At 42.7% G+C, this 13,713-nt stretch overlaps 1 protein-coding gene across 2 annotated transcripts in view; it reads right to left on the bottom strand.

The window, feature by feature from the left end:
* LOC140313904 (synaptosomal-associated protein 25) overlaps window positions 1-12,461 on the bottom strand; it is a 23,373-nt gene extending 10,912 nt beyond the window's left edge. Inside the window, exons 1-5 of one of the 2 annotated variants that reach the window (XM_072391891.1) lie at window positions 12,366-12,461; window positions 7,876-8,043; window positions 4,120-4,161; window positions 3,253-3,301; window positions 996-1,113 (exon numbers count right to left, since the gene is read on the bottom strand). In XM_072391891.1, the coding sequence (XP_072247992.1) occupies window positions 996-1,113; window positions 3,253-3,301; window positions 4,120-4,161; window positions 7,876-7,956 (290 nt within the window). In that variant the 5' untranslated portion in view covers window positions 7,957-8,043; window positions 12,366-12,461. The remainder of the gene's footprint in view (window positions 1-995; window positions 1,114-3,252; window positions 3,302-4,119; window positions 4,162-7,875; window positions 8,044-12,365) is intronic. The other variant, XM_072391890.1, reaches the window with a different exon arrangement.
* Between the last annotated feature and the right edge of the window lie 1,252 nt (window positions 12,462-13,713).

Below are 13,713 nucleotides of genomic sequence, written 5' to 3'. Positions count from 1 at the left end.
CGGCATAGTGTAGTGGTATCATTGTCCATGTGGGAGACCTGGGTTCAAATCCCCTGCATGAAGGGTATTACCTCCAGTAGGGGTCCTTAGGCAAGACCCCCTTACCCTACATGCCTACCTGTAAGTTGCTTTGGATAAAAGCATCTGCTAAATGCATACACATAATGAAGGAGCCGGTGCATCACTCAGCACAGCAGAAAGCTAATATGCAGCTCTATGGCAGGTCCCTTCTGCATCTGAAGTGGACAAAGAAGGTGTCCCATGGGTGGAAAGGTGCTGGTGACCAAGCAGTCCTATGTGTTGAGTTGAATATGCTGATTTTTTACCGTTTTTCTGCAGGAGAAGAAGACCATAGAGGCTACAGAAATAACCTCTCTCACATTTTTCAGCTCTGCACAGTGCATCTATTAACTCTGTAAGTGTTGGAGGAATAAACCTGCTAAAATCCCAACAAATATCTTATTTAAATATGATTTTATGCAGCCTGGGAACCCAACAGCTATCGTCTCCCAACTCTGCTCCAATCTCAATTCCTTTTATTGACCCTAACCTCCATTTTTCAACCTTCCATGTTGGACGGGTGTCCTTTTTCTTTTGGGGTCATCTGGGCAACCAAATGGCAGCTGGATAACTACACCCCTTAATTCTGAAAGCAAGAGGCATCGTAACTCACCCAAAATCATGCAAAACCAAAGGTTGAGGCTCTAGAGAGCAACTGAGATTGGGTCTTTGAGGGCTTCCAGTGTGGCCTGCAGATATCCACATTATAGGTGATGGATATCTGGTTAAAGTTACATCAGTCAGACAATAGCTGATTATTTTTCTCTCCACATGATTATTTTTGCCTGCCCAAACATAAGAGATCAATGCTTTTTGGACTATAAATGGAAGGCTGAATCCCACCTTCAGATTCTCTCGGTTCCTGTGCAGATACCTGCTGATAGAGATTATATTTAATGGAACTGGACACCAGGAGGTGAGGATCCGGAGCATACTTCCTGAGTGGCCAGATACAGAGACCACAGCACTGGGCCATGTCCGTCAGATTCTTCTCTGCCTCTCGCATGTCCCTGTTGATGGAGTCCATGCCCTCCTCGATACGCTCCAACTGCTCTGGAACAGGAGTTTTACGGTGCATCGTTTTATGATGTTGAAACAGCAGAGAGGAGCAGTGAGCTGCTCTGATTGGTCAGCCGTGTTCAGGCAATCCCAATACTTCAAACTAAAATGTTTATGTGGATAAGAGGCATTTCACTTGGGATCAATATGAGCTTACAGCTCATTCATTGCTATGGAATATGCTCATAACTATGTTTTAGTTAGTTTAGAGTTGTGTGAAACTAAGAATTATTGTGTTTTTTATTAGCTGAGAACAAGCAGTTTATATCCAAACCCTGCGGCTCGACCTTCTGAGCTCAAACTCCCAGAAACAACAACCCAAACATTGGCTCTAAAGCAAACTATTGTTGTTTTTCATTTTTCATTCTTGATTTGAGTTCATTCAACTCAAATCCTTCACATCCCAGTCTTCTCCCGTCACTTCAGGCGTGCCCCAGGGCTCTGTCCTGGGGCCCCTCCTCGTCATCATTTACCTCCTTCCTCTCGGCACCATCTCCTCCCGCATGTACACCATCAGTTTTCACTGCTATGCGGATGACACCCAGCTCTACCTCTCCAGTAAACCCACCTCCACTCTCTCACAGACTGCCTAAACAACATAAAATCCTGGTTCTCTTCCAATTTTCTCAAATTAAACAGCGATAAAACTGAGATTCTCCTCATCGGTTCCAAATCAACACTATCCGAAACCGGCAGTTTCTGTCAGGGACTGTGGAGAGGTAGGACCCAGACGCAGCTCTTTGGATTCAAAGGAAAGTTTATTTCCAAAAAGGCAAGAACAAAAAGCGCGGCAGAGCCGGATTCAAAAATACTTAAACGATGACAAAAAACCAAGACTATGAAAAACAAAACAAGACTATGATTTACTGTGGCTATGAATAAATAACTATGAAGAGGACTATGATAACAAGGCTAGAGCTATGGCTATGGCTGTGACGGGAGATTGGACTGAAGACAAGTTTCGGTCCAATCTGTTGGTTTCCTTAGCTAGGAAATTATTTTTGAATTGGCTCCATATGAATTAATTGGATTATGATTACAATGAATTGAATTCCAATTGGCTTGAATTGGACTATATTAAGTTAAGTGCCTTGAGATGACAATTGTTGTAATCTGGCACTATATAAATAAAATTTAATTGAATTGAATTGAATTGAATTGAAAGTCCTCCTGTTGACATTTAAGTCCATTCACAGCCTTGCCCCTCCCTACCTGTCTGACCTCCATGTTGCCCTCTCCGATCCTCCTCCTCTATCCACCTGACTGTCCCACCTCCTCCTTTTCCCTATGACTTCATTTGCACTGCAATTTTAACCTGATTTTGTTATCATGGTCTGTGTTGCATTGTTTTTAACCTACGAACGGTGACCTATAAATAAAATGTATTATTGTTATTCTCTCAGCCACAGAAGGTGGTGGGAAGGCGGGGCTTTTAGCTGGTTGATGCTCATTATTTGTCTCATTAGAACTCACTGAATGTGACACACTGGACCTTTGGGGAGTTTTTTATGAGCTGAGAACCATTGGGATTCGAAAGTTGTTCCTACAGCTGCAGGGCGACTGGTTCTGTGGTACCAGTCAGAACCGATGTCAATGAGAACAAGATGTTCACAGACTCTTATTCCATCAAAGACCAGGAACAGGTGCATGAATGGAAACTTAACATCAAATGTGCAGAAATAATACATTTACTGAAAAAAAACGATCTTCTTCAGTCAGAAATTCACTCTGACTGGACATAAGGATCCAGTCTGTTCCCGCTGAGGTGGTTTCAGGAGACTTTTACTTCATATTGGGCTGTTTTTGTGATTACAAGTGGAAGCACCATGTAAACTATGAGCTACTGTGTAGCTTAATATAAGAGAAAATGATTGAAAAGATGCTACAAGTCTATATTAATTCATTTGGTAGCAATGAATATGCAAATTTACACACATTACAATGTGTTTAACTATTAGAGAAATGTAAATGAAGTCAGTGTTGATGTATTTCAGCTAATTAGAACAGATTGCACGATGATTTAAGTGATTCAGAGGTGAACTCGTGACTCTGTTGCCTGTAAAACAGCTCATTTTGTTTTCATTTGATTCATTTCATGCATAAATTAAACGGTTATAACCCAGAAGTGATTACCTCCTTGTTCATCTAACATCACCACAGTTCTGATCCCGACATCTTTACTCTGCAGGAGGGAGAAGATAAAGACACTTCAATTAGAAACGAATACTAAATGTTCCACATGCGTCGTGTTTATTGGAAAAATGGGTGTTAAAGCTTGTATTATCCCTGCTCTCTCACTTTGTTTTCAGTGTCTAAGAACAATCAGTTCAGAGTCATTTGATGAATCATCATCCTCTGATAAATCAGATAGTTTTTTAGGCCTGACTCTTCTTCTTTTGTCCTCCACTTGTCCAGTTTCCTCAAATGTTTTAAGGACACACTGCACACCATGCTGAGATATGCCAAGTTTTCAGCTAATAGCTCTTTGGGAATCACCTTGTTGCTGCAGAAATCCTATTTTCTGTCTGTCAAACTGTGTTTTCTTTGCTGTTTTTCATAGATGCAGCTAAAGAAATGGGAACAAATGATGTGTCTTTGTGACAAAGTGCCTAAAGATCCAGTTTAAAATGGCTTCTTTGCTAAGTTGTCTGTTCTGTGTCGACACAACACTGGTTCATCCCTTGAGTTAGGAGCCTTTTTTCTGCCTGAATGGGTCAAAGGTCAGAGTTAAGTGGCTGAACAAAGAAAAAACACTGAAAATGTTCAGGAACAAGGACTGAAGATGAGGGAAAAAGCAGAAAATGTCCAAAGAAAAACTGTTGTTCAGAGTCATTTGATAAATCATCATCCTCTGCACATCCTCCCGAGGGTTGATGAACAGAGGATGAAGCAGACATGATAACGAGGTTTATCTGCTCTCATTCTTCATCCAGTGTCTTTCTAAATGACTTGTATTGGTTGTTTTCATTATTGATGTCTTAAATTTGTGTGTTTTAGTACCTCCTCGACCAACTGAAGCATCCGACGCGTGCTGTCCAGAGACTAAAAGACACAAAAACACATTAAATCACGACTCGTAAAACATATTTCCACATTATTTTTCCACATCTGTCTCACAAAATCTTCCTACAGTTACAAAAGAGTAAAAAAAACTCCTGTTTTCTTTATATTTATCCATAGAAACAGGAACCAGCTGCAGAGATTCACTGAAACATGTTCAAACATGAACATAAACCAAGAATCTGAGGCAGAAACAGAGTTTTTTATCAGTTCTCAGCAGCTTTAAAGTGAATATCTGCTCTGAGCTCCTTTATTCTCCAACACAGCCTGAACCCTCTGAGACGAGCTTTCTGTCATTTCTTTAAGGAGTCTTCAGGAATAGTTCTCCAGGCTTCTTGAAGGACATCCCAAAGCTCTTCTTTGGATGTGGGCTGCCTTTTGTTCCGTTCTCTGTCAGATGATCCCACACTGCTTCAATAATGTTGAGGTCCGGGCTCTGGGGAGGATTCATCCCTCCATAAGACCTGTTGCCACTGATTTTCAGTCCACTTCTTGTGTCATTTGGCACAGCTCAGCCTTTTCTCCCTGTTTCCCTTCCTTAAGAACGGCTTCTTGACAGCCACCCTTCCATGGAGACCATTTCTGATGAGGCTTGGGCCAACAGTAGATGGATCAGCTGAAGGTCCAGATGCATCTCTCAGGTCCTGTCAGGTCACAGCTGGATTTTTTCCTCTTTCTTAAGGACATCACTTTCAGATCCTGTTCATCTGCTGGAGATAGTTTTTTAGGCCTGACACTTCTTCTTTTGTCCTCCACTTGTCCAGTTTCCTCAAATGTTTTAAGGACACACTGCACACCATGCTGAGATATGCCAAGTTTTCAGCTAATAGCTCTTTGGGAATCACCTTGTTGCTGCAGAAATCCTATTTTCTGTCTGTCAAACTGTGTTTTCTTTGCTGTTTTTCATAGATGCAGCTAAAGAAATGGGAACAAATGATGTGTCTTTGTGACAGGCTGCTGGTAACAAAGTGCCTAAAGATCCAGTTTAAAATGGCTTCTTTGCTAAGTTGTCTGTTCTGTGTCGACACAACACTGGTTCATCCCTTGAGTTAGGAGCCTTTTTTCTGCCTGAATGGTTCATAGCTCAGAGTTAAGTGGCTGAACAAAGAAAAAGCACTGAAAATGTTCAGGAACAAGGACTGAAGATGAGGGGAAAAGCAGAAAATGTCCAAAGAAAAACTCTGAAAGAGCTTCAGAAAGCTGCAGAACAGTTGATCAGGACACTTTAAAGGTTTCAGAAAGCTGCAGAACTGTTGATCAGGACACTTTAAAGGTTACAGAAAGCTGCAGAACTGTTGATCAGGACACTTTAAAGGCTTCAGAAAGCTGCAGAACTGTTGATCAGGACACTTTAAAGGTTACAGGAAAGTCTGGAAGAAATGAAGCTGGACTGTCGATACAAAGATGTCTTTAGTTCAAGTTCAAACCAAACCCAAATTCATACAATCTGCAGGCGCCACAGAGTCTGAAAACTTCAGTCCAATCAGATTTCCATTTTTTAAAGAAAACATTTTGAAGAGGAACACTTTCACTTTGTCGTTATGTGTGAAGAAACACATTTAGAAGGGGAGAATCAGTTTTGTCTGTTTGAAATTAAAGCTTTCTTCCATCAGGGGTAAATGTTGTTTATGTGAAAAGAGTTGACACCGGTCGGTACGCACAGGAAGCCTGCCGCGGTCTGCCAGCCCCTCGCTGTGAGTGTTTGTGTAAATATCACCTCGGTCCCCGGGGACGTCCCCACCCAGCGGATGATGAGGTGACAAATGGCTCTGAAACCCAGCCTGTGTGTGTATGAACCCATCAGCGCCTGTTTCTCTGCACACGATTGCACTGGGAGACCAGCCGTCTCTACGGCAACCAGGTGAGCCAGGTGTTGTTAAGGGGCTCTCCCCTCAGGTTTTAAAGGTGCTGGACGTGTTGTGTAGCTTTTTGTCTCTGATTCGGAAGACTGAACAAGGATGGCTTGTTTGGAAGGGCTGCAGGAGGAAGCCTCTTCTCTCTAAAAAGAACATGGCAGCACAGCTTATGTTTGCAAAGAATAGAACAGAAAAATACTTTATTCATCCCCCAGTGGGGGGGATTCAAATTAGTCAAGTAGCTAACAGAAGAAGAAGATTGTCAGAGATGTCAGGATGATCATCCTAAATTTCTGATGCTGTCAGAAATATGTTTCACTGTCTAATGGAAGGCTAACCCAAAGAGAATTATGTTAAAATGAAGAAGATGAATAACTGATCAGGTGTGAGCAGCTCTATAAAAGCAGGAGTTCTGTCAGTTTAACACGATGCCAAGGAGGAAAGACACCAGCAATGATCTCAGAGAAGCAGCTGCTGCTGCCCATCAGTCTGGGAAGGGTTATAAGGCCATTTCCAGACTATCAGCTGTCAATCTTCCCAGGAGTGGACGTCCCAGCAAGTTCACCCCAAGGTGAAGAAGCCCAGAGCTACATCTCAGACTCCACAGGCCTCAGTTAGCATGCTAAAGGTTAAAGGTCACCCCAAGGTGAAGAAGCCCAGAGCTACATCTCAGACTCTACAGGCCTCAGTTAGCATGTTAAAGGTCAAAGGTCACCCCAAGGTGAAAAAGCCCAGAGCTACATCTCAGACTCTACAGGCCTCAGTTAGCATGTTAAAGGTTAAAGGTCACCCCAAGGTGAAAAAGCCCAGAGCTACATCTCAGACTCTACAGGCCTCAGTTAGCAGGTTAAAGGTTAAAGGTCACCCCAAGGTGAAAAAGCCCAGAGCTACATCTCAGACTCTACAGGCCTCAGTTAGCATGTTAAAGGTTAAAGGTCACCCCAAGGTGAAAAAGCAAAGAGCTACATCTCAGACTCTACAGGCCTCAGTTAGCATGTTAAAGGTTAAAGGTCACCCCAAGGTGAAAAAGCAAAGAGCTACATCTCAGACTCTACAGGCCTCAGTTAGCATGCTAAAGGTTAAAGGTCATGACAGCACAGTTAGAAAAAGACTGAACAAGGATGGCTTGTTTGGAAGGGCTGCAGGAGAAAGCCTCTTCTCTCTAAAAAGAACATGGCAGCACAGCTTAGGTTTGCAAAGCTGCATCTGAACAAAGCTCAAGACTTCTGGAACAATGTCCTTTGGACAGACCAGAGCAAAGTGGAGATGTTTGGTCCTAATGCACAGCAGCACGTTTGGAGGAAACCAAACATAGCATATCAGCACAAACACCTCATACCAGCTGTCAAGCACGGTGGTGGAGGGCTGATGATCTGGGCTGGTTCTGCAGCCACAGGACCTGGGCACCTTGCAGTCATTGAGTCCACCATGAACTCCTCTGGATACCAAAGTATTCTAGAGTCAGATGTGAGGCCATCTGTCCCACAGCTAAAGCTGGGCTGAAACTGGCTCATCAACAGGACAAAGATCCCAAACACAGCAGCAGATCTACAATAAAAACAGTATCAACTAATCTTATTCCTATGTTTTATTGCTGTATTTATCCATTTTATATTGACTGAATTGAAATTCTATGATCTCTTCACATTGGTCATGCATACACTGAAGTGTTTAATGAGGTAATCAGAACATTTTTTAAAATATAATCTTCTAAGTCGTTAAATCAAAACGTATTTTTTAAAAACCTGTGTTGGTTTTGCATCCAAGACAAAGAAATGCGTCATTAAACAAGAGTCCACGTATAAATAATAAGGTCCAAACTTCCCACATGGGTCATTACCTCATCTGTAATCTGATTGGCTCTCCTCTGCAGCTCCTCCTGCTCTGTCAGGATAGGCGGGTTTACGCGGCTGTTCGCCATGTCTGCGAGCGTTTGTTAGCTTGTGTGTGTTGGCCGGTTCAATCCCAGGTGATCGGATCAGGCTGCAGCATCAGGTGGTTTTAGCAGCTGGAGGGAAACAGAGAGAAAGCATCGATTCTGATGGTTTCATCGAGAAAAGAGACCACAAAGAAGATTCTCACAAGTCAAAACTGATGGAAAGACTTTCTCTGGTTCTTGAGCAGACTGTTCAGTCTTCAAACTGCATGAAGAATTCCTGCTTTTTAACCAAAGTCTGGTCAAACCTACAGTCTATAAGTCAAAGCATTTCTTAAGTCCCTTTTTGACTGATGCATCTGCTAAATTAATGTAAAGTCAAAGCATCATAAAGTAGCTCATTCCCACTTTAGCACACAAAAGTACAATAAACACACTTCAAATTCTGCTTTTAACCATTTAATTGCAACTAAAATACACTTAACACAACACTAGCTGTTTTAAAACACTAAACTTTAAGTTAACTAATCGTTAAATATACCAAGGATTAGTCAAACTTAGTTATAAAGCACATTTAAGACAAGCACAGTTGACCAAATCAATGTAAAACACAAACTTATAGGCAGATAAAACAAGTAAAACCTGTTAAAAAGTGTTAAATGCAGTTAAAGGCCAAGGAATAAATATATTTTACGTTAAATCTAACGTACTCAGCACATTTCTTTCTCACCACATGCTTTCAAAGCATCCCATCAATCATTTTTCTTCCTGAAGCACAGTTAAATACACCAATATCTGCTCAAAATATTACACAATACAATAAACTCCAACATAAAAACAAAGAAATGATGCATAGAGTCATGGGTAAGTGTTCTGCCGTCCTCTCATTTTCACCGTGATGAAGGAGGCTGTCGGGATGATGTGTTTCAACACATCTGTACGTAATAATGGGCCCGAGAGACTTAAACATGATCAGCAGGGGGTTTAAATTGAATTTTAAAGTGAACTGGAAGCCAGAGCAAAGAGAAAAGGAGCTCTATTTGTGTCTCTATTTTAAACCAAATTACCGAAGAGATCGATCTAATATAAATTATATGTAATGAAAGGAACAAATATGTCTTATATGTAGAAGAACAGGAGGGGCTTTAACTGGAAAACTAGACTTAAAAGAACAGAACTGACGTATTTATCACATTTTATATGCTGTAAATATGTGTATTCTGAAACTAAATTCTCATTCAGTACAGATAAGATTTAAAGGTTTACTAAACTAAAACTAACTTTCCTCTAAAGTGACTCTGATGTGAACACGACTGCCTTCTGAAATGTGCCCAAGATAGACTTTTGTGTGCATCATCTGTATCAAAAAGAACAGAAAATGTCACATTTTTTAGACAGTTTGGGATGAAAAGACATGAATAATTGGATTAAAAGTCTGTGAAGACATTTAGCTCTAAAAGATGGACAATATTTGTTCAGCTTTAGAGGAAAAGGACTAAACTGTAGAAGTGGGATGTACAACTGTGTATCATCAGCGTAGAATATTTCCTAATGATTAGAGGTGTAAAGATTAACCGATACAAATATGAACATGATCTTTACATTTAAGATGTAATAACATCAGTATACAGACCACTGCAACAAATAAAATGGTAAAAAATATGTTTTTGAAGCAGATTCTGCACAGATTTCCACAACAGAATCAGAATAAAACTTAAGAGTGGAATCTCCACAGCGTTTAATCGGTATTTCACTCGACCAATGCTTGCATTTAGCAGTGAAAGCAGCATATACACCAACCACAATGCACCATTAGGGCAGAAGGAGGTACAGGCTAATTAAGACTGGCCCAAAACGGATCCCTGAGGGACGCCATAAATGACTGACACAAAGTTATTAACATTAAAACTGCTCGGCTCTTCCCTTTGATGGTCAGATAACCGAGTGATGTCTTTGAATTATGATAATGATAAAAACTCCACAGTGTGGCCCTTCCACACTCAGAAATACACACATTTCTTTTCAGACATCAGGCTGCAGTATCTTAATTAAGTCTAACTACTAATCACCGCCTACTGGAATAAAGAAAAGGAAGGAGGGACAAGACCGTAGAAAAGAAAGATGACGTTCTTCAGCACAAAGCCAGTCATATGAGGCTCTGGAAATGCATAATCTGTCGATTAAGTGAGCAAGAAACAGGAATTATTCGACCTGGACGTCATCTGTTACTGCTAAAAACTGGATATGAATGTGTGGGTGGATGAGTAAAAACTTACCTTATTAGTTTAAAACATAAATATTCATCATGGTCTTAAAGGGAAATTATTCAATAATGAAAAATATTCACACTCAAAACATAATTTCATCCGTTTTTAGTGTGAAATATGCAAAACTGCACATATGAAAGGTAAATACTGAATCTGTGAGGTCGGCACTGGTACTGGTACTGGTACTGGTACTGGTACTGGTACTGGCACTGGTACAGGTACTGGTACAGTTACTGGCACTGGTACTGGCACTGGTACAGGTACTGGTACTGGCACTGGTACTGGCACTGGTACTGGTACTGGTACTGGTACAGTTACTGGTACTGGTACTGGTACTGGTACAGGTACCGGTACAGGTACTGGTACTGGTACTGGTACAGTTACTGGTACTGGTACTGGTACTGGTAATGGTACTGGTACAGGTACCGGTACCGGTACAGGTACCGGTACTGGTACTGGTACAGGTACTGGTACTGGTACTGGTACAGTTACTGGTACTGGTACTGGTACTGGTAATGGTACTGGTACAGGTACCGGTACCGGTACAGGTACCGGTACTGGTACTGGTACAGGTACTGGTACTGGTACTGGTACAGTTACTGGTACTGGTACTGGTACTGGTACTGGTACAGGTACCGGTACAGGTACAGGTACTGGTACTGGTACAGTTACTGGTAATGGTACTGGCACTGGTACAGGTACTGGTACTGGTACTGGCACTGGTACTGGTACTGGTACAGTTACAGGTACTGGTAATGGTACTGGCACTGGTACTGGTACTGGTACTGGAACTGGTACTGGTACTGTTACTGGCACTGGTACAGTTACAGGTACTGGTACTGGTAATGGTACTGGTACTGGAACTGGTACTGGCACTGGTACTGGTACTGGCACTGGTACTGGCACTGGTACTGGTACAGGTACTGGTACTGGTAATGGTACAGTTACAGGTACTGGTACTGGAACTGGTACAGGTACAGGTACTGGAACTGGTACTGGTACAGGTACTGGTACTGGTACTGGCACTGGTACAGTTACTGGTACTGGTACTGGAACTGGAACTGGTACTGGTACTGGCACTGGTACAGGTACTGGTACTGGTACTGGTACTGGTACTGGAACTGGAACTGGTACTGGTACTGGCACTGGCACTGGTACAGGTACAGGTACAGGTACTGGTAATGGTAATGGTACAGGAACTGGAACTGGTACTGGTACTGGTACTGGTACTGGTAGTGGTACTGGTACAGGTACTGGTAATGGTACAGGAACTGGAACTGGTACTGGTACTGGTAATGGTACTGGTACAGGTACTGGTACTGGTACAGGTACTGGTACAGGTACTGGTACTGGAACTGGTACAGTTACTGGTACTGGTACTGGTACAGGTACTGGTACAGTTACAGGTACTGGTACAGTTAATGGTACAGGTACTGGTACAGTTACAGGTACTGGTACTGGTACTGGTACTGGTACAGGTACTGGTACAGGTACTGGTACTGGAACTGGTACAGTTACTGGTACTGGTACTGGTACAGGTACTGGTACAGTTACAGGTACTGGTACAGTTAATGGTACAGGTACTGGTACAGGTACTGGTACAGGTACTGGTACTGGAACTGGTACTGGTACTGGTACAGGAACTGGAACTGGAACTGGTATTGGTACTGGTACAGTTACAGGTACAGTTACAGGTACAGTTACAGGTACTGGTACAGTTAATGGTACAGGTACTGGTACAGGTACTGGTACTGGAACTGGTACTGGTACTGGTACAGGAACTGGAACTGGTACTGGTACTGGTACTGGTACAGTTACGGTGTGTTATGATCTCAATGTGGACCATATTCAGATGCCACGAGTGGACCTGAAAACGAGACTCTCGCCGTAAAGAATCAATCTGACTGTTACCTGCAGAGTGGGTCAGAACACGCGCGAATTCACGTGTTTCCAGGTCAAATAAAAATGAAAGTTAAAAAGACTTAAGTGAGGAAATCTGTGACTTTTAAGGACTTTTATCTCCCAACCTGAAGGTTCTTCCTGCTGCAGAACACCAACTTCCCACCTGAGCTCCACGCTTCGTTTATCATCAATTTACACAGAGTTTAGATGCAAAAAGAGGATATTTATCTGAAGACTTTATCAAATTCACTCAGATGGGATAAAAACAGACATTCGCGCTCCCACCTTTCATCGGTTCCTCTTTGTGTTCTCGGGCTTTTGTCCAGATTTTCCGCATTAAACCGTCTGCAGTCCGCGGCCGACACCTGTTGCTCTTCCTCTGTCATCCCTCCTCAGCATCAGCGCCACCCCGCCTCCTCCTCTGCACCGCCCCGCTCCACCTCCTCCGCTGCACCGCCCCGCTCCGCCACACCGGCCCCGCCCGCACCAAACGCACCACAGCAACCCAAACACACCACAGCTCGATGTTTCCAAGGACCACGTGTCAGGGTGAAGGCTTCCGTCTAAATATTAGAATAAGAACAGCAAAGTGGGATCAAAGTTATATTTCTATTAGTTCTTTATAAATTCAGGATCTCATGAAACTTTCCCTGCAGCGTTTTCCTCCATGACGTCACCACGGCTGCGTCTCTTGGCGCATCGGCAGCTGTTAATGAGAGAAATTTTACTCATTTATATCTATTATTCTATGATTATAATATCACACTCATTAGAATACAGGAGGACGACTTGTTCATACAACCCTGAACCAGAAAATGTTGTAATTCTATGGAAAATTAAATCAACTACAAACATAATAAGTGCTTATTAATAATTGGACAGTATAAACCCAACATCTTCATCTGATTTGTTAATATATACATCAGTTTCTGCATTTCAGGCCGTAAAATGTTAAAAAATGTTCAAAAAGTTGGGTCAGTGCACAACTGTGCAGAAAAGAAGCCTGATGTTAACCTCGTCCACTTCTCTGGGCTCGGAGGCATCTGGGATGGACCGTCACACGGTGGAAACGTGTGCTGTGGTCAGACCCATCAGTATTCCACATCTTTGTTGGAAGAAATGGAGCAAAGAGCAAAAGCAGCATCCAGCCTGCTGTCAGCAGCCAGTCCCTGCAGCCAGGCTCTGTGATGGTATGGGGTTGGATCAGGGGGCAAAGCTCATTTCCACTTCTGTGACGGCAGCATTAATGCAGAAAAGCTCACTGAGATTTTACAGCAACATATGCTGCCTTCAAGGCCACATCTTTTCCTGGGACGTCCCAGCATTGTTCAAGCAGACCATGGAAAACCACATTCTGCCACAGTCCAAAGGCCTGGCTGAGGAAGAAGAGGTACGGGTGCTGGACTGGCTGCCTGCAGTCCTGACCTGTCCCCAGCAGAGAAACAACCACCCCCCCGCACTGCTGCACACCTTAACACCTGTTTAAGGAGGAATGGGACAAAATAACAGCTGGAACTCTGCATCACCTGGTTTCCTCAGAGTCAGAACGGCTTTAAGTGTTGGCAGAAGGAAACAAAGTGGGAAAAGATTCACTGTTTTCTGATCTTTTATGGGATGCTGCAGGTCTGAGGTG

This window comes from Leuresthes tenuis, unplaced genomic scaffold (genome assembly GCF_036924035.1).
Source record: "Leuresthes tenuis unplaced genomic scaffold, fLeuTen1.0.hap1 SCAF_9, whole genome shotgun sequence".
NCBI lineage: Eukaryota > Metazoa > Chordata > Actinopteri > Atheriniformes > Atherinopsidae > Leuresthes > Leuresthes tenuis.
Note: the sequence above shows the minus strand (reverse complement) of the source record. Positions and strands in the feature narration are given on the sequence as shown.